At 37.4% G+C, this 22,327-nt stretch overlaps 1 protein-coding gene across 1 annotated transcript; it reads right to left on the bottom strand.

The window, feature by feature from the left end:
• Positions 1-478: 478 nt before the first annotated feature.
• Positions 479-15,131, bottom strand: LOC110459725 (calpain-1 catalytic subunit-like). Its single transcript, XM_021512124.1, has 15 exons — positions 14,751-15,131; positions 14,244-14,375; positions 13,731-13,933; positions 12,883-13,060; positions 12,386-12,451; positions 12,084-12,157; positions 10,530-10,693; positions 9,660-9,761; positions 8,771-8,871; positions 7,331-7,530; positions 4,020-4,102; positions 3,507-3,620; positions 2,991-3,061; positions 1,653-1,888; positions 479-1,221 (listed from the first exon to the last, which is right to left on the bottom strand). Exons 1-15 carry the CDS (start codon positions 14,964-14,966, stop codon positions 1,203-1,205), a joined length of 1,959 nt encoding a protein of 652 aa, XP_021367799.1. The 5' UTR covers positions 14,967-15,131; the 3' UTR covers positions 479-1,202.
• Positions 15,132-22,327: the final 7,196 nt, after the last annotated feature.

Consider the following 22,327-nt stretch of genomic DNA (forward strand, 5'->3'; position numbering starts at 1 on the left):
TATCAGAGCACGCTAAGAGATAGTTATTTACAATAAAATAAGCAAATGTCCCCACAATATTGACATTTTTCCCATCAAATCGAGATGTTTGCACTCAATAATCAACCACTAATATATACTGTAGGAATTGTAGTTATAAATGTTTTACTGCATCACAATAACGTCACTACATTCAATGTAATCGAAATTCATTAGATTACTGACAAAAGATACATTTTACTTTTATCTACATTGAATTTACCACCACCTAAAGATGTTCGCGCATGCGTAGACGAGTGAGCCAGACCGAAAATGTCCTTTGGGAATTTTAACAATGAAGATGTTATTGCAATTTAAGAATTTGTTTCAGAATTTGGTATTACAAAGTGACGACATCGTTTTTACTGATATATCAGGGATGCCATTCATGAGGACATGTTCTTTGTTGATCTATGAAATGGTCAAAATAAGCTAAAACTGTTTTGGTTTTTTTTATTAGCATGCTCAAAGTATATATACCCGTTTTATAATTATACATTGTAGCCCATGTATGAAGTCAGGTTAAGTCACATGATCAATAAAGCACTTTTACATACTAGCAACCCGACAACAAATATAGAAATACTGTCAAACAAAGAGCCTTTACCATTCTAATCACTGTGTAACATACCTCTTCATTTTGTATGGTATGAAGTTATGAAAGTCATACGTTTACCATTTCCGCACGGACGGTGAAACGCCATAGTATGCAGGGACGGTATAACGCCATAGTATCAGGGACGGTGTAACGCCATAGTATGCAGGGACGGTGTAACGCCATAGTATGCACGGACGGAATACTGCATGTGTACATACGCACAGTGTAGATATTCGGACATACGAACTTTATACACAACCAGGGAATAAACAAGTCCTTGTTATACTGAGAGAGGGAAGTAGATTGTGTCACACGCGTTGAAAATTTGAGGATGTTCAACATTGTTTAAAGAAAGGATGTAAACAATGTAAAAATACAGGTATTTCGGCCTTTGTTGCCTTTGATCCGAAACCAGCTCCATGGATTGGCAGTTAATTGTCCATGGTAACCAATCTGTTGATGTGTATTTCGTAGCTAATACTATTATATCAATAGCAGTTGATCTTATGATATCCCTGTGGTTATACGTTTATTTCCATACTGTATATATTGACTACATAATTGTGAAGTCCCTTGTTCTCCAGGTCTAACCTAAGTGGCTCCCCCTACAAAGGTAACAAAACGTAATTAATGGCGTAGTTACAGTCTGTAAGGTTGAGATGGGCATCTCGATTAACAAAGATTAAGATGACTAATAATATATGTCATCTTTGTCTTTCTTCCATTATCTTCGCCAGCTTTCATTAACCGGTCTTAAATGTCCCTTAACTTAATCATTATTCGTCATCATGGACTTTTTTGTCCATGACATTTACATGTGGATTCAATTATGTATTTCATTACCAATGTATGTTATTAATACGCAAATGTGACAGTCTGACAGATAATATGTGAATCAGTTTTTAGTAAACAATTAAACAGCTCCCTTGGGGGTGTAATGTACATTTAATCTTATAAAATTAAATCATTGGGGGAACGACGCGTCATCGGTGGTGGACAAACTAACAGACCTAATAGATGTACAATGTATACGTACTCGAGTCCGACGCTGTCGTGTGACTCCGCCATCATGACGAACTTTGTCTCCTGTGACTGGCCGTCAAGGTGAATGAGAACGACGTATTGCCCAGGTTCAAGGACGTAATCGGCCGACACGTTCTTGGACACCACAAACTTGCCGTCGTCGTTGTCGGTCATGCGCGCTAGCTTGCTATCATCACTGTAGTTGTTCCATATCCAGTCGGTGGTCAGTGGGAATATATCTTCGTCCATCTAAGACGAAAACCATAACTTACTCTTGACAACTTACATCATAACATTATACCCAAACAAATTAATGTAAGTTCGTACGGTTATTCTATGCGTTGATGTCGAAACTAAATACTCGACCTATTTAAGAAATGGTATGTTTGTTGTTTCAAAATGTTAAGGCATTTATCAATGCTATATAGAAAAAGATTGTCATTTTTTTTTATCGTAAAACTATGGACAAGAGGCTCATTTTGCCTAAACCCTAATATAAGGTTCATGGACGTTCAAAGGGACGTGTTCTGTTTGAAACCAATCGTTTGAGCTGTCCTAAAGAAGAGCCTGCCATTAGGTTGACTTTAATTTCGGGTCAGCACAAAAAGAAAGAGACAGTACATTTGCATAGTGTTCGTTGCTTTCGTTCTTGAGAAGGAGTAGTTAATCCGAGGTTAAAACGGCCATCTTGGATTTTTTAATCGGTATTTACAAAAAGCAACCAAACTTGGTGATAACTGTATATGGCAAACTTGTACTGAGCTTGGAGTCGAAATGAATATATTCAGCCAATCAAAGGCCATGACGGCCATCTTGGACTTTAAAATAGGCACGAAAAAAACATTAACACTTGGTCGGAACCTCATAAGGAACATTTGTTGCCATGATGTCAATTGCTGTACAGTCATTCTGAAGAAGACGTGTAAAATGTACATGTCTCATTCATTCAGAAGCTATTATGGCAATCCTAGCTTTTCGGTTTGGCACATACACCACTTGGTTGGAACATGACAAGACACATCGTGAGAGGAAGTTGAAGATAATTGTTAACATATGATGCACAGTGTGTGACGATGGACGAAGAGGGATAGCAGAAGCTCACATAATAACCGTTTCAAGTTAAAACTGACATCATCGCGAAAATAATCATTTATTGTAGAGTATGTGAGGCATTATAAGTGGTCAAAATACAGTATGATTTTTTTTCAGGATACCAATATAAACGTCAAAATATACGCAACTGAATTTGATGAGTCTGTATACCACCTACATGGTACAAACACTTGCAGTACATTAAAAATCAACATTTTATTTACTGCATGTTGATTTCAGTGATTTCAGTGCTCCTTACCCTCCACATGCGGAATCCTAACGGCATTAGCTCTTCCTTCATTTCCTGCATCAGCTGGAATCGCACAATACCTGTCAAATAAACATAGTATTGATTTCGAAAAAGGAAAATCACTCATGGACCGACGGACGCACAGACGTACAACTTACTCGCCATAGCAATACAAACATACAGACTTGCACTGTCACTCATCATTTCGTGAAGAACGGAAATAAATAATTCACTTTTGCCATAATGGCAAATGTGATGATGACATAACTATCACGTGATCATGACACGAAATAAATTAGGGTCGTCTATTTGTATAAAGATGTACAAATCATTTCTGGAATATCGGATACATGTATCTAACATATATGTTGACGTATAGACATAATTTAGTAATCTGGTTGACGAACACGTAAATAGCAATCCACTCTTGTTGACGAACAGATATATAACTTACCTGTCGGATTTACGTACAAATATATACAATGTTCTTAACCTCTCTAAATGGTGAACAGATGCATGACTTACCCCTCTCGGTGACGGTCACACGGAACTGGGGATTATTTCCCACTGTGTCATTCGAGACCTGGCCCCCGGCGTTGGAGCCCTGTACAAACGCGCCTGTTACACACTGACAAGTCCCTGTAATGGAAAAAGTTGCAGCCACTGTACGTTGAAATGATTGCAGATAAAAGTATTTTCTTTGAATCAACTATAATCGTCTAAACTTGTCTGATTTGTACCAAATCTGTTAATAGGACGTTTAACAGAAACAAACTAAACCAAACTAGTTAGTATCTGAGGCAGATAAAGAAAGTTCGAACTGGGAAGGGTCCACTTGTTGGTGTATCCAGAAGTTATTTTATATATATGTAGATATTTATCGTTTTAAAAAAGTCTATGCCGTACATTTTTTTTTTTTTACCCTGTTCTATGTTGGGTTTTTTTCATTTCAAAAAGGGGATCAAATCCCCAGGAACTACCCCTTTCCCCCTAAACCAGCCCCTGAAGGTCCAGTGGAACTTGGAATGGAAACCTTACTGATATCAGTAGGTACGTCCAGTTGTGGAAGGTCTGGGCGGTCGAACAACATGTACTTGATACTTTGGTCATCAGTCAGGTTCCTATAAAATTAGAGTATATCAATAAATCATAAGGTACATCATGTGACAAACCTACACAGTTTCTAAATGTCGGGGAGCGGCATGGTCATATACATAGTTCTGGGAGTGAATGCGGCTGCACCGATATTTGTTTATATTAATCAAAACTCTAGTTATTTTTGCGCGAAGAAATGGGACTGTAATGCAATCGTATTTCATATTGAAAACTTCTTTTCTTCATAACAAAATTTGGTTCGTATTGAATAAAGTCAATATTCAGTAGAATTTATTGTGACGGTGAAATAAGTTGTTTGACGTAGGCTTATCGTGAAATGGATTACCAGGGTAGACAGAACGATATAAAATTCACAATTTCAACATTAAAAGTTATAAAATAAAATATATGTATAAATAAACTGAAGGAACTGTGTAAACGTTCCAAAATAAACGGTAAGAACTCGTCATATCCTATTTTTTTCCCCATTTGATATTTCGTTAATACAGAATGACATATGTTTTCTCTAAACAATATCATAACATTTCCGACATAAATGCATAGTTTTTTGTTTGTTCTCAATTAATTTTGACGGGAACATCTTTATTTGTAGTACATATTGTACATCCTAAAACACTTTTTCAAACGTACAACTCTCACATTTCAATAAACCAACATATATCCTGTACAGTGTAAATCATATTTAACATAAACCTTATGTTAATAAAATAGGGTTTTGTAATAGTTGAAATGTTAATGTACACCTTTTATATAATCGTCAGTGATAATGTTTGATATCTAACACGTTGTATAATGTAAGTTGTATTTCTAAATAGATTTGAATATTGTATCAATACATTTATGATTGATACATAGAGAAGTTAATTAAAAAATAAACAAGCAAAACAGAGATATGCGTAAGTACTTTTGCAATAAAAGAATACGTTAACTTAGTATAAAGTCTTTCCAAACTTACACTTCATTATACAAATACTTTAACACAGGGTATCAGGTGTTTGCCGAGACAATTGTTATTTTGTTAAGATTTTGAATTACTGCAAATTGTTTATGCAAGCACAAAAATAAATAAATAAAATAAATGACAGATCAACACAGTTTCGTTTTTAACCTCAATGATTAACAGTATATTTCATAAGATATGTCATAAGCTTAAGATATACAAGTACTTCGAACTATAACTAATAAAGCAAAAAGCATGCAAAGAATGTGGTAAATACATACTCTACTCTGTTTATGTATACCTTATTTTATTTATCATCTTTAACTACTTTCATCGTATCTGTATCAATACAAAAATATACGGACAGTCAAACACCCTTTGTCTTGAACTAATGTTCTACAAAAGAAGGAAATTACTAACTAGCATAAGTTCCTGCTGAAAGAACAATACTTTCCTAACAAGTGACTGGCATGCACATGCGACGTCTCTCAAGGTCTATTAATCCAGAAATTTAGATTTTTGCGCTAAACAAGATATCTACAGAAAGAATAGTAAAAAAGTGGTTGCACTAATTAAAAAGGCACAGAATCAGACGGCTGACGATTTGTTTCATGCTGAAAATTGAAACTTATGTCTCTTCTTTTATTAGAAGTTTCCATGCAGGAAGGGGGTCAAAAGTAGGCAAAGGTAGAACAGAAATTATATGTTACTGAAAGTGTCGGTAGTAATCCTCACATTCCGACAACACATCTTTTAGATATCTCATTCGGATGGATGTTGTTATAATTGTAAATTGTAATCAACAGCACTCTAGAAAAAATGTCCGTTAGACATTATTGACCGACACACACATAGCCCAATCCACTGGAAAAAGAAACACCAGGTAAGATCCTTTGTAAGAAAAACAGTTTTATGAAATTCCACAGAACATTGCCAGTTATATAATTGACAATAATACTGTAAACCATCGTACTCGACTTTGCATACTTCTGAGGACGTCTGGTAGATACCATACCTACGTTATTGAGACTTTCTAAATTAAGTTAGAATTTGAATGCGATTTGTCTCCTTTGATAATTTGCAATTTAATAAGAATTTTCCTCTGCAAATCTAAAGGATCGTTGATTTCTGTAAATCAAAATTGACATGTCTTTCCTTCCCATAACAACGGTTATTTGTTTCCAAGTTCACTTCCTTATTTCATTCCAAATATACTCTAGCGTATGACCTAAAACATATATTTAACTGATCGCTTTGTTAGAGCCTTGGGGTACTTTATGGGCTATATTATAGATATGTCGATTAAAGGTCGCTTCATAGGTCAATTTTTAACAGAACCAATAAAGTAATTGTCTTTTTAGCAAGCTAACGAACGCATATTTTCGTTTGCTTCATCGAAAAATACTTTAAAGTGATATTCGAATACCGTGCTGTCTAATTCGTTACATATGACCGTCACACACACCACCATGGGACAGCCAGTCGGCCTTAGCGTGTACGAAAAGTCGACTACGATACGTATGGATAACATATTTGTCTAAAGCTACATTAAATATTACTGAGAGTTGTTGCATTGTACCTTGTTACCAAGCCGTCTCTGAAACAAAATTGACGACAAAAAACATACAGATGATAATTTTAAACGTTCAGATGTAAGGTCAATTAATTATAAGCACTCTCAAATATGTTTTTAATATGTTTCATGCGATGTTTTAACATCTATTTTTAAAAAAAAACAGTTCTCTGTCTTACTAATCAAATTAACTCGGAAATCGTGAGGAGGTGCAAGTCGTGCTCTGCTCACATTCTCGGCGGGTAGCAGTCTTACTCTTTATCGTAAGTAATAGCTGAGCTTGTAGATTTAATTTTTACTGAAGGGATGCACACAATCAGAGCATTCAGTCACTTAGGTAACCATTCGGACACTTCCTAGTACAGTAATACAGTCATGGCTTCATATCTTGCTATCATAACCCGGAACCCATCTCTACCAGTGTTGTCGTTTCTCTCAGGGGGTAGAGAACGACAACTGTGGGTAGATGTTGCAAAGGAACTACAGCAGGTGAATGTGCTGCGAATGATCTTTGTTAATATTAAATACACGCCATTTTGTCTCTAACATACATACTTTTGAACCAGTCGTAAACTCTTTTAAATACCAAATACAGTGTATTACTTGTGGGATGAGTATTACTCACGATGTACGAGTACACCAAACAAATGCAGAATGAGAGAGCTGATTGTGATTATACGCTTAAAATTTCGAATAAATTCACCGCAGAGAAATACTCACTCAAAACAGTGAAGGGGGGCCGACGAGAATACTCTGACCATGAACTCCTTCTCGAGCCCCTCCTCGATGGCGGAGGGAATGACGATGTACTTGCCAGGTGTGACGAGGTATCGGAAGGACGCCTGCTGGTCCTGTTTGTACGAGTTGGTGTTGCTACCGAGTTCGTCCACAACATAAACACCTCCCTCGCTTGACAACACCTATCAACAAGGTCACGTGATCCATTAATACGGATTGAAGTGTTTGATGCTTTACTTAACATTGCGTTTTGTACCCCGAACTGATATCCTAATTAATTTGCTGACACTTTTTAACTACTTTTTTTGTACTGTGTCGAGAATCTTGTTTCCTAAACTTTTTAGCCTCTTAATTATGATGGGTAGATACCCAGTTGCTTACACAATTTTCCATGATGCGTGGTACCACTCTAAGGCATCAATGTTTTCGAAATTGAAAGAGCGCAAACGATCCATTTTAGTTACTTCCAGTTCAGACTTATTTTATTGCTCGTTCCAGTACCTTTAAAATGTATACTCGATCCAAATTGTATATATACATACCAATTAATCAACACCTGATAGACAAGACGCGATAAGGAAATGTAAATATGTTGTAGAGCAAGCCTCTGGTCTATTAAAAGGTAAATCAATTCAAGTGTAGGAGCTAAATATTCAGACAACACGTACATTCCCTTATATTACAGGGGGTAAACATTTGGTCTGATGAAGGGACCAGCCATTTGGACGAGCCTTTATCGTTTTGAGATCACAGCGGAAAGATATTTGTTCTGGTGGAGGGGAGAGACATTTGGACGAGCCCTTATATTGTAGAGATCATAACGATTTATATTTCGTCTGGTGAAGGGGAGAGACATTTGGACGAGCCGAAATATATTTGGACTGGTGAAGGGGCGAGACATTTGGACGAATCCTTATATTGTAGAGATCATAACGGTTAAATATTTGGTCTGGTGAAGAGGCGAGTCATTTGGACGAACCCTTATATTGTAGAGATCATAATGGTTAAATATTTGGTCTGGTGAAGAGGCGAGACATTTGGACGAACCCTTATAGTGTGGAGGTCCTAGCGAATATATATTTGGCCTGGTGAAGGGGCGAGACATTTGGACGGACCCTTATATCATAGAGATCATAGCGAATATATATTTGGTCTGGTGAAGGGGCGAGTTATTTGGACGAACCCTTATATTATAGAGATCATAACGGATATATATTTGGTCTGGTGAAGGGGCGAGACACTTGAATGAACCCTTATATTGTAGAGATCATAGCGGATATTTATTTTGTCTGGTGAAGGGGCGAGACACTTGAACGAACCCTTATATTGTAGAGATCATAGCGGATATATATTCGGAAGAACCTTTACCCCGTAGAGATATCTTGTCTTGTGAAAGGATGAAATATTCCGTCAAGACATTACCTTGTAGAGATCACAGCGGATTGATATCTTGTCTCTCTTTCTCTGGTAGGTTCTCTGTATGATCTGTACGACCAGTGGAACGTTGCCTCGCTCGTCACAAGCTGTAACATAAATAACCATCGGTGATTACAAAAACGTTATTTGACGTGCTGCATGGTACAAATCTACATAAACATGTAAGCAGTCTATATAATCTTTAATGTTGAAAATCAACGTAGATTTGCGTTCATTTTGTTACTGTTGATAAACATTTCGTCTGATTCCTCTCCGGCGTCCGACGTAAAGGGGTTTTTTTTTTTAATATGTCTCGTTTATTCTATACTAAGTAACGATCGAAGCTTACCTAAGCAATCGAAAAAAATCGCACATGGTGCTGGAAATGTAGATTTTCAAATAATAGAAAAAATATCAAACTTTGTGAAACTTAAGAAACATTTTCACGTAACTTGTATGATTATTTCAATTTGTTTAGGTTATCTACCCTCTGATATAACCCCGGTTCATTCTTCATTAGATAAAAGTTGATATTATGATGGGGGGGAAAAGATTAATAACAATTGTTAATGACCCAGTGTCGCTATATATACTGAAAAGCTTTTCAGTTGTGGGAAATTAATGAAGCCATAAAATAAAATATCTGCAGTGAACCTACAATCGTTATTTTACTCCTGATGTCACACGTATTTAATATTGGCTAATGACCCGGGAGATATCTGCTTTGACAGTAGGCACAGAGGGGAGATGACCGAAATAAAATGTCTCATTGGTAAAATAATAATACAAGTCACATGCACGGCAATCTCAATATGGTTCTACATTATTTTTGTTATACTAATTGCTTTTGCTACCAAGAAAATTAATAACAAACATAAATATCAGTCATACTTACAATTGTCTGTAACTTCTATTAGATATTTGGGGTTCTGTAGTTTCTTCTGAAAACCGGCAGCATTACTCCCCCGCCAGTCTCCATACAGACACGTGATATAGTCTGGATACACATAGATTAATGAATAAATACGAGTACACATAAAATAATAAACCGTAATGGAAGGTGAGAAACCTGCGCTCCTACTAAATACATGTAGTATGTTATGCGAGACCGGTATTTGACATCAAACATGTGCCTCTTCTATGATATTTTTTAGAATACTCATAAAAGATTGTTTGCACCTGAATAGAATACTTTGTTCAGAGATTATGTGTAATTTTGTCGTTATATCAGATTTTTTTATCAACATGTCGAGTGATCAACAAAGTGTTCACAAATAATGCGCCAGGCCGCGTGAGAAGCTGCCGAAGATGATGAATTGACTAAGTAATATGCTACAATCGCAAAGCCATGCTTATATTTCTATATTCAAACTTTATTTTATTAAATGTTTGCTTTTTCAATCAATTCTGAGTGGTCGTTATGCTAAATACCTGCAAAATTTAAACATCACTTAGGGTACTACATTGTACAAGTACATCGCGGATGGATATTTGTGATGGAGGCGCACAAAGTCCTAAGAGCCAATCAAATCAACATGTATGTGGATTAATATGAGGTGGAACATATTAATCAATGTTAAAAAACCGATTTATCAACGTTTAGATGAAGCCAATACATCTGCAGTTTTATGAAAAGCACGAGTGTCGATAAATCGGGACAATTGTAGTAGAAAATGATTCTTTTCAAGCTTTTTGTCAGAATTTAATTATCTAAATTTGTATTGTTTGTCAGCCATAACAAAAAAAACCTGAAGTGACAACTTACTTAAAGTATCGCTACATCCGTCCCTATCGAAATCCGGCGTGAGACAGCATATCGTGACGTCAGAGAAATACATCATAAAGTCTTCAAGAGACATGTAGAACTCTCCGTCGTCCACGTTTGGCCTCTGAACTTCGCCTTCTGGTACAGATGACCACTCATTACTCCTGTAACAAACCATGTGACTCGGTGTTTGAATACACACGACCAATAAAAGCCCCTGTCACATACCATTTTACGAGGTGTAAGTAGATATGACCAATCAGAACTCCTGTAACAAACCATATGCACGTGACTCGATGTTTAGATACACCCATAACAAACCATGTTAAGAACTGAGACGACCACTCAGAACTCCTGTAACTGAACCATCTTGGTTACGACCAGTAAGAAGTTGCCTTTTTCGGTTACCTCACTTTGTATAGACATTATTTACATGTAACCGAGATGCGACCGCACGTCGCAGTGCTGCCGAGAAGTGACCAAATGAGACACAGGACATGTCAGTCTTGCAATCAAAAATACAATGAAACAGTGAGATGCTGGGCGAATAAATCTGACACCGCCAAGCCACCTTCTCATTCGCCTTTATTACCTTAAAGTTACAAACGAGTCTTAGAACTCAATTGGAAATCAGAAAATGTCCGACGTCTGTCATCCGATGTACATATTTTTCCTGATTTCTGGTACAGGATTACATAATCTCTACACTCATTGTTGTAAAATGGTAACGAATGTAATCTGGACATTAAAGCTGCCCAAAGCTGTTATCTTCATAACGAGCGCTGGTAAAAGACAAAGGGTTACAGAAGAATAATACGAAATGGATTTGATCTAATGAGAAGGCACTATATCGCAATAAGGTGATGGAAAGGGATTGGGGTCGCAGGCGGTAAGAAATGAGACTGTCCTTTATAACCAAATCCATCTCCCTAAACATATTTCTTGATCTAGCAATAAGCCTTAACAGAGCTTTTGTTATAATAATTTCGTTGTCACACTGCGGATATTAAAGTATCGCGTTGGCATTGGTTACAAAACTACTTGTCATGACAGAGAACAAGAGGAATCAAACCCGTCTTTGCCGAGAGACATTTCGCGTAGAAGGGGAGGTAATTCCCATATACAAAATGGTATCGAAGTCGTCTGCGGCAAACATAATTTTAAATTATCCATCTGAAGTTAAATTTATGAAAACGCTGAAAATATTTGTTAATTTCTTTAATCGTTAACATAAACTTTAAGGTTGAACGATTATTTCTGCACTGCTTAAAACTGTAAAAACATCTGCTGTGAGAGAAAAAAGGGTATCCTTACAACACACATTGGCTTTGACGTATAAAAACATTCCTATTAAAGGTCTTTGATAGTTACATGGTATAATGTTACCTGTCAGAATCCATGTACCCTGATTTATGACATGGTCACATGACCTATAGTTACAGCTGATTTGTTTTCAGGAAATAAGTAAAATAGTTAATTTATTCAGGTGTTGTTTTACATGAATGATGTTCATGTTTTATGCTTTTAATATTTCGTAAACAAATATTTCCTTACCCATCACTCCACGGTCCCGTCCACTCGTGCTTCCCCCAGGGATTACGGACTCGGATCAACCGGGTACCGTTCCCCTGAAATGATAACAAGAATCAGATTGTATTTTTTCACACCAAATATCAATAATTTCCGCCATCATTAACTCAATACATATCATAACTGGTGGCATTTGAATAATATTCATTTTAATTTACTAATGGGTGTAACGCTTTTATGAAATTGTTGTATTCATACTTTCAGATACGTCAAGCATAGGAGGAGTAATGTCCCTTTGTACCGATATTGCTTTCATGTATACTTACCACTGCAGTTCCGGTAAGTGAGTACGCATGCCCACCGACGAGACCTTTATGATTGTCATGTTTTTCCTACAATATTAAGAATATCATTTACAGAATTCGGAAATGAAGAAAAAAATAGAATACGTGTATTATTACGTATATTGTGAGTCTAGCATAACATTTTGTATCTATGACTGTTGTGTTGAGAGGAAAGTTTGGATAACTGTGCACATAAAACCATACTACGGTAAACTGTGAGTCAACGATAATTTTATTATTATTGAAATAAAAATGAATGAAAAAATAAATACAAAAAAACACAATTTTGGAAAATATAAATGTCATGTGTTTCAAAACAATCACCTTTAGATCATGAGCATTTAAGTATTCATATTTCTACATACATTTTTCAAGAAATAATTTGACAAACCTGTGGATCATTCAAAGCTATTTAACAGTGTATGGGCACTACATAACACTGATTACATTTGGATGTCTTAAAGGTACACACAACTCACCGGCACAGTACACGCTACCATAGCTCCCGATCGTAACGCATTAGCGATTCTGTTAAACAGGCTATCACCGGAAGTCTGTCCCTTAGCTATGTCTATCATTTCCGGTACACCGGCTGTCAGTGCGATAAAGGAGTCAGCCGTTAGACCCCCTGTGACAGCTTCGTAGCTCCCATAGGACCTACAAATAAAACGGTGACCATTCATAACAAATATCCTATATTAATAGTTATTGATGTAATTCATTACTTATTGGTGGTTTCTTCAAATGAAGAATAAAATGTACGTGCATGTAAATCTATGCTGCTAACACATATCTAATCAAATTTCCCCAAAATTTACTAGACACATTCTAGTTGTTGACAAAAACCATATCGAGGTTCACATTCATCGCTTGTTAAATTTATTGAAAAAAAAAATAACAAACAAAAAACGAGCAGAACGATTCCATCAATTTTCTGACACATGGTTGCCTCATCAGTCAACTGAATGCCTACCTATCTAAGGTTTTCTGCAGACCAGCATTTCAATATTTATGGAGAGCGACACACATGTCCCGTCTACCTAAAAATGTTTGCTCTAGCAGAGCCTTTCTATAGTTATCGAGCTAAGAGCCTCTCCCCCAAAGCAACCCAGTACTTACCGAACGGCCACACTGCTTCGGAGAAAGAATAGACCTTCTTCCGCTAAAGGGACACTGACTTTATCTGCTACACCATTTTCTTTTCTCCCCTGCCTACTGTTTTTTTTCTCTCTTTTTCCCATTTTTTTGTGGTGTGTCCTCCAGGTCACCAAGCTTCATATGACCGTAAATGTTGCGAGAGCGTTAAACCACATACAGACCAACTTACCGGGCGAAAGCCTTTTCCAGCAGAGCGACCCACATCTCGTTTTCGTCTGTAGCAGAATGAGCACTGTATACTTTATCGCCGTAGATGATGGGCAAATGGTCATCAATATATACGTCATCCCAGACACCATACCTCCAGAACCGACAATGAAAGATGCCTTTATACTCGGCAGTGCCTACCTTATAGGCGTTCCGTGGAATGACCTGTCATAAACATAAAATAACAGGGTTTTTTAGGGTCGCAACATTGTGAAAAGTAAATCGGTCAATTAGAACCTAACTGTAGGAAAATATTTTTGCGATCTGAAAATAACGTTGGATAGCATATGAAGCAGAGGACCGGGATATGGAAGATGCCACAAGCGAGGATTTACATCTAAAGAAACCTTCACCTACACGGAGCGTCATTTACTAGACGTCTCATTATCTTACTTTGAATTACTGATAAATAGCAAGTCACTTTCGCATTAGATTTAGGAAATTCATATCATACTTATGACATTAAGATACGCACCTGTCTGATGAGTTTGGGTCGGTCTGCTATAACAGAAACCATGGACAGGAACCAGCACGTCCCTATTGATCCCTGACCTATGTCGTACCGCGTGGTTCCGTCAGAGAAAAGCACTGGACGAGATCGAATGTCCTGAAATGTAATTCAATCGATCATAAGCAACGTCGTTGCTACTAAGATCAAAATAATGTAAAGTTTCTGTATCAATTTTAATAAATAGATCTTTGACCTATCGCAACCAATGTAAGAGTTTTTCACTTTCGATTATTCTTTATAATCGTGATTTTTATACGGATTTTCGGATTACGTCGTCGTCCAAGTTCTTATATGATCACATCACTTGCATCGATTTCAAAACACATAAATTTGCATCGTGCACGAAAATATCAGTCCGAAAGAAATGTGTTTGAATGGTTAAAGATAACGATTACATGTTCTTCGCTTTATGTTTAACATCTTATGCGAATACATACTTAAATGTATAAATCCCTCACTTCAACCACGTACCGTAGGCCGTTTCCATTCAATGCCGTTGGGACGATTGGGTAGAGCGACATCTAGCGGAAATTCTCTGTCTTCATACAGACATCCCCCGGATGTGACGGGAACCTGCTCATAGTCATAGTCTTGTGGACACTTTCGGAAGTCGGCGTGGACCTCGTAAGTACCCATGTCTGTCTTAACATAATCGCTTCCGAAGGAAGGTGGAACTGGTGAATTCATGCCATCGAGATGACTTGGGTAAGGAGCCGGTGTAAACTCTTGTTCATGTTCTTCTTCCGGCGGAGATGGCGGCGGTGGTGTCGGGTCTTTCGGAGGAGGAGTTGGGTCCCGAGGGGGAGGGGGAGTTGGGTCCCGAGGGGGAGGAGGAGTTGGGTCCCGAGGGGGAGGAGGAGTTGGGTCCCGAGGGGGAGGGGGAGGGGTTGGGTCTCGCGGAGGAGGGGTTGGGTCTCGCGGGGGAGGGGTAGGATCTTTTGGCGGAGGGGTTGGGTCTCGGGCAGGTGTTGGTTGTACGTTGTTATGGTGGTGTATTGTGTCGTTCTGTCGCGTGTCGTGGTTATTGTGACCATGGCCCAGGTTGTTGTACTGGTGATTGGTGTCGGTGGACGCTGCGCATCCCATATTTACGACTTGTGTCAGGCGGGGTCAGTCAGGGATAGGAAGGGTAAGGCTGACACTGTAACAGACAGATATATACATATAATTTTACAGACCGAATGTATAATATATAATACTGGCTATTGCTTTTGTTCACGCATGCAACTTTCTGTAGTTCTTCATTCATACTCACAAATCACAAAAACTTTCCTCGCAACCTATAACCCGGATATCCACAGTCTACTGTTCCAAATTACACCTGTTAAAAATCACAACCACAGTCCTAAATAACTTTATCAACCCTCGGACACTACTGCATCAGTTAACTCCCCGTCCCAATCGACACCCATGTTATAAGGGACTGTCATTCTCCGTTGTTCCAATCATCATTCTTCTGCTTAACAATCCTTTATAAACATTATATACATACTTTTTAGGCATGCTTGTAAGTCGGTTGCCAATCGTTCAGAAGATACATTAAAATAAACATTGAATCATTACAAAACACATGTTGTTTCCAACCAGGGTTGAGTTCAATCACAAACACTTGACATATAGCTTAGAGAAAACATCGATTTCGCTAAATCATAAGTGTACAATAAACCTGTTATACTGCCACATTTTATTTTAAAAAAAATATTGGCGTTATAAAGGGGTGTGGTGCAACGGGGGGAACAAATAGAAGAAATGATACTTCTTAAAGGAAAACGGTTTTATCGTAAACAGGTAAAAAACAGAATAACGGCAGTGTGTCACCTAAAAGGGATGGGGAGGGACGATGACGTAGTAAAGAATGAGTTGTCGTGGGCTTTATACCAGGCAATCAAATGTAGACAAAATGTATATATATTGTACAGTGAACTACTGTTAGAAATCAAACCTAACAAGAATACGTTATTTAATTAATTTGGTCATCGTTTGTTGGCAATTGGTCGATCTATGTTAATGCTTATTTTTTCACTTGTCGATCATTCACTGCCATTTTGGGTGATATTTAAGGAAACTTACTAAAAAGCATTGGTATCCCATTAACTAACCAAATATTCCTCTACCAGAGACACACAATGTCATACGATGTTCTTTTTATCTTTTTTAAAGGTTAAAGTTCCCGGCAGACATATCGACTTCTATAGATTACACATTCAATACAAAGTACTCGTGTCCATATGTCAAACATTCTGAAAACGACATGGCGACCGTCTCTATGTTGGTGTGTTAGTCGCTGACAAACAATGGCAGTACCTGAACTTCAATATTAAAACACGTCATTGAAAATGAAATAACACGTATACGTACGGCCAACACAAAGTGTAAGGTAGATAGATAACCTTGATTACTTATAGCTTTGAATAGATTTTTAATGTGTTTTAGTCACGTTTTCTTCATAGATTTTAAAGATCAATTACAATTTTAATTGATCTAGGCGACTCTAATGATGGAGAAAAAAGTAATTATTATGCAACACGTCCAAAACGACTAATTGATCAATGTAGCTTTTCCGCACTGAAAAGTTTTCTGTTATTTAAAGAATTGCATTTAAAATAAACCTTTTGCATGAAATAAACATTTCATTTAAAAGAAACTGGTTCGAAGAGAGAGAAAAAAATTCAAGAGGCACCATGGGCCGACACGGTCTCCCCTTTATGATTGTACCAGAAAACAGAGCAAATCATTACTAACAAATTTAGTCTTTTCCCCAGCAGTCTACTGGCCAAATATCTCGACCCGGGTGCACATGGATCTATTTAAAGAAAAAATAAACGCTTGAATATATTATCATGTTTGAACATGTTTAGTAGCTCTCTATCTCAGCTAACTATAGTTATTTGGAAGTTATCGTTTAGATATTTTTAAACATTTGACCCAATGACTTTTGCAGAAGGACAATACCAATCATTTGCGTGCGTTCTGTATGGATTCACTTTGATTATCTTTCATTTCAACTAGCTACAGACCAAGTGTTATTCACAGTGAAACTTATCGTTTACGAGGGAAAACAACTTTGAATATGTTCATGTCCTTCTTTAAAAACTTTTAAGCAAATCGTCTAGCATTTGTGGTAGATTTAAATTGTACATAGGATTACAGTCGCCTTCTTGCTTCGCACTAGATGGGAATTTCCCTTTAGTTTCATCGGTAGAGCGACGAACTTGGAAGCTGTGGGTCGCGGGTTCGATCCCCGGTGAAAGCACACTACTCTCTTTCCTGTTACATATCCAACAACCAACAAACAGAATGCGGTGGTTTTCTACTCTACCTACTATCAACGGACAACCTTGGTTATGTAATTCATGTCTTTTACAATAAAATAACGGATCCATGGTACTATTAATGTAATTAATCATTTTAATGCTCATTTTGCTTTAAACAGGCTACCTTCAAAAACAAAATTATCCAAGTAGACAGTCACTTCACGATAATAAAGGTTATCTAAAATTGCGCGACCTCCCACAAGGCTAAAAATAAACAAGGGGATGGACACGTGTGGGGAAGAAGTAAGGGGTAGGGATGGAAATGCAGATTTGTATATATCATACTTGTAAATAACAATGCCCACCATACAACTGGCCCGCGCACGTGCACGAGCACACTAGTAATTCACAAACGCCTACTGCCTTCGTCTTCAATCAATTTTGTTCATTTTTGTTCAGGAGTCTTATCTAATCGATGACGTGATCCTGTTACGTCTGACGTTATTCCGAAAATAACTATTGACCGTCTCGAAGTCTGAGCAATGACCTTGAAACAACCTTCTATATTCTGTATCATTGATGTAGAACAGACTTCCTATATTCTAAAGCATTAAAGACCCTTGGAAGTAATGACTTCCTGTATTCTTTATCATTAACCACCCCTACATAACTTATTTCCTGTATTCTGTATCATTGACCACCCCTACAGAACTTATTTATTGTATTCTGTATCATTGACCACCCCTACAGAACTGATTTCCTGTATTCTGTATCATTGACCTCCCCAACAGAACTGATTTCCTGTATTCTGTATAATTGACCACCCCTACAGGACTTATTTCCTGTATTCCGTATCATTGACCACCCCCACAGAACTTATTTATTGTATTCTGTATCATTAACCACCCATACAGAACTTATTTACTGTATTCTGTATCATTGACTACCCCTGCAGAACTTATTTACTGTATTCTGTATCATTGGCCACCCCTACAGAACTTTTTTCCTTTATTCTGTATCATTGACGACCCCTACAGAACTGATTTCCGGTATTCTGTATCATTGACCCCCCTACAGAACTTATTTCCTGTATTCTGTATCATTGACTACCCCTACAGAACTTATTTACTGTATTCTGTATCATTGACCACCCCTACAGAACTGATTTCCTGTATTTTGTATCATTGACCACCCCTACAGAACTTATTTCCTGTATTCTGTATCATTGGTGACCCCCGATAGTACTGACTTCCTGATTGTTTTATTTAATGACGGTCAAAGTATGTCTTTGCAAAACAGAAAGAAACATTTCTAATAATGTGACAGACAAAACAGACAAAATTAAATGTTTGATGGTGTAAGTTACAATGCCTTATTAGTCAGGCAAACATTCGACACGGTAGAATAGATATAATTATCATATATGTGTATACTATTGTGGAATAGAAAATTTGTACTTCGATATCATTTTTTCTCATAGACTGGATTGCTAGCAAGATCGTCATTAATCGTCATTATTTTTAGATAAACAAAAGTTTATCATACCTTTCTTACGTGTACATTCACTGTCACTATTGAAAAGATCTATTTGGATTGATACACAAGTAAAAGTCCATGGATAAGTTACGTTTGAATAAAACTACAAGCGTAACATTTGAAATATGTTCTTGAAATTTAATGACTAAACTGAATTCGATAACGGCAGATCAAAGATCTTCTGTGAATAAAATGGACAGGTCTTACAGCGGCTACTAATATAAGTAACCTTGTCGTTCTTCGTCCCACAACAATATCACATAATAATGTCCATGTAATTACATTCACAGTGAATGGAGTGTGCGATGGCCTTTATCCTGGCCTCGAATTACCATATATTATCTTTTAAAGTACAATATCTTCGCGTACGTGGAAACATGCATTGTCCGTAATGCCTGTTGTATCAACGTGAAACTTTAAAATGAAATTGGATGATCCGGGGGGCTGTTTTCTGTTATACATTGTAGTAATAGACACAGTGACCAAAGAACGTATTACACAAGGTATGTCTGGACCTATCCTGATGTAAAGAGAAGTGTATTAAACGTGCTAACGGTTTAGATCAACACTTAGTGTAAATAAGGGTTGGTCCACATTTATTGTACCATCAATGAGAGGTGACCATTTTATATAAAGGTTTGAACATTGGCATCCCTCCTTTCCAAATCCTCTCCCCCTTCTTTCCACTCCCTCTCCACCCCAACTAACGTCTCTCCCCTTCTAACACATCCTCCTCTACAACCCCACCCCACCCCCATCCCATCCTTGCACCTCCTTCTCTATCCTATTCTAGCATCAACTCCTCTTTTTACCTACTCTTTTCAACGTCTTATCCATATTAATCTCACGTTCCTTCCATTTTCACCTTCTTTATCTTTCTTCTACCTACTTTTTTGTCTTCCTTATGCATCTTAAATGTTGCGAGGAAGTACCAAAACCAGAACCTACCAAACGTTATCATCAAATATTTGTTCGAGGCCTTTCCATCAGAAGTGAACATCTCGCGATGCATTTTACAGTATTTGACAACAAAAACTGTAAAATGTTATACATAATTGGTATACCAATGTTTATAGGTATTGAGTCGGGTGGCATACACTTTTGTCCATCATCTATCAACTTTTCACTTTAAAGACTACTAGTCGAAGTGGAACTTGTTTCGAGATTTAACAGATGCTGGTCTCAAAAGGAACATATAAACATGTATTTTGAATCTGCGACAATACGCCAGAGGTGGTATGCAGATTTATTGGAGAAAGAGGAAGAAAGACAAGACTTTTAGAAAGAGGGGAATTTTGTTTTTCTGTATCCCCAGAAGGTGAAAGGAGGGAAAAAGATAATTGGTTTAAAGTATCGTGATGCAAACGCAGCAATTTCATTTTTAGAATAATTATCAACAGATTCTGAGAAGACGGTAAGGAATCGTGATGCGAACGGATCAATTTTAGCAAGATTTCTGTCCCCATCCCAACTAAACTTCATTTCCCCTCCCGTTCACTTCTAATCTATTCTCTTATACACTGTATCAAGCCTATAATTTGAACCACCTCTCTCCCTCTTCTGTCTCCCCATTCCCGTCCAAATTTCCCCATAACATGGATATCCACCTCACCCATCTGTTATGAGAATACTTAGAAATATAATAATATTTGAACAATTACGTCTTGTACAATCCGACACTTCGTCTGCAGACTGTACATGGTGAGGAGATACATGTAAGTAAAGTATTACTGGGCCTCGGTCACTTTGGTTAACATAGGTGTACACAAACAACCCTTGTACCTGTATCCATATACGGGTTATACATTTCACATCATTGGTAAATATGTTATTAAAAAATCGTGACGGCGTTCTTATCGATCTCTATCGCGAGAATGTATACCATTTTAAACCATACAGGTATGCAAGTATATCATTAAGATCGCATTAAAATAAGTAGCGGTTTAATACCCGGTGTATATATGTATATACACGTACAGAGATATGGTTATGATATTAATACATTACACACGACATCAGTAGCATTTCCGGAATTTATTCTCTATATGCTTCAGACTCTGCATGTAAAATACTATAAATTCACTTACCTGAGCTGTTAAAATAATGTCAAATAATCCGAAAACATGAAGTAAACACCTTGTTTACCTGTTCTGTAATAGCTAGGTAACCAGGTGAGTGGTTCCATACGGTGACTGACAGGTGCACTTAAAATGACTAGTTCATTGTTTACCTTTAATTTGACTGTACGGCGATTAGTTGAATGTCCGGAGTTCCCCTTGTAATGATACACACAGTATAACGGACCCTTTGGTACTTCTGTACCGTCTGCCCCTGGAACCTTAAATCTCTCGGATCAACGATCACCAAACCATTCACTTTTATTGTACAACATTTTTCATGTATTGGAAATCAGATGCGTGTGTACTACGCACTCACTTTGTGTATGAGTTTATCCTGGGTTCGCTTGTTTATATACGTCATGGCAACACTACAACAAAACGTGGTCGGCCATGTTTTTATGGATTAGTGCTGGCTTACGTTGCCAGTCAGACCGTGACGCTGTATTAGGACTCACAGCCTTGTTAGCTTGATTTAATTACAGGTGTTTGATTTATTATTAGGTATTTGGTTAATTACAGGTGTGATCAATAAAGATTTAAATCAGCATCATATTAAATGTTCGTTTCTTGGGCTGTGAAATTACTTACAAACTGGAAGGTTTATTATATTTGTTTTGTGATTGTGTGAATCATAAATCAATACCTGATAACGACGCCACGATGTACCTGTTTAAATGTTCATTGTGACAGAGACAAAGGGAAACAACTCGTAGAGGAGTGACGATATCTCATCTTAAGGATCCTTGTACCGCTGCCGACGAAAAAATAGATGATTCAACTCTGGTTTTCTTATATATATCAACCTCCCTTTAATTTTATTTTGAATATACATTGTTACTGTGGTGCATTTGGGACAGGGCACTTCCACGGATCAGGTAGCTCAGTTATTCAGAATTACAGTATACAATGTAACAACATGAGGTCAAGGGTTCAAGATACAAGATACAACAGGTAATGCTGTTGTTTGGCAATGGTACCTAGGTAATACTGTTGTTTGGCAGTGATACCTAGGTAATACTGTTGGTTGGCAAGGATACCTAGGTAATACTGTGGTTTGGCAGTGATACCTAGAGGCTACTGTTGTTTGGCAGTGATTCCTAGGGAATACTGTTGTATGGCAGTGATACCTAGTTAATAC

The sequence above is a fragment of the Mizuhopecten yessoensis genome, unplaced genomic scaffold (genome assembly GCF_002113885.1).
Source record: "Mizuhopecten yessoensis strain PY_sf001 unplaced genomic scaffold, ASM211388v2 scaffold1313, whole genome shotgun sequence".
NCBI classification, from domain to species: Eukaryota; Metazoa; Mollusca; class Bivalvia; order Pectinida; family Pectinidae; genus Mizuhopecten; species Mizuhopecten yessoensis.

Bases quoted from the DNA above. Each gene is read 5' to 3' on its own strand.
- LOC110459725 (XM_021512124.1), bottom strand. From the start codon at position 14,966: ATGAATTCACCAGTTCCACCTTCCTTCGGAAGCGATTATGTTAAGACA. The intron at 8,872-9,659 runs GTAAGTATGACT...TTTATGTTACAG, and splicing joins AATAGAAGTTACAGACAATT to CTTGTGACGAGCGAGGCAAC. The intron at 1,889-2,990 runs GTAAGGAGCACT...TTTTCGTCTTAG, and splicing joins TAGGATTCCGCATGTGGAGG to ATGGACGAAGATATATTCCC.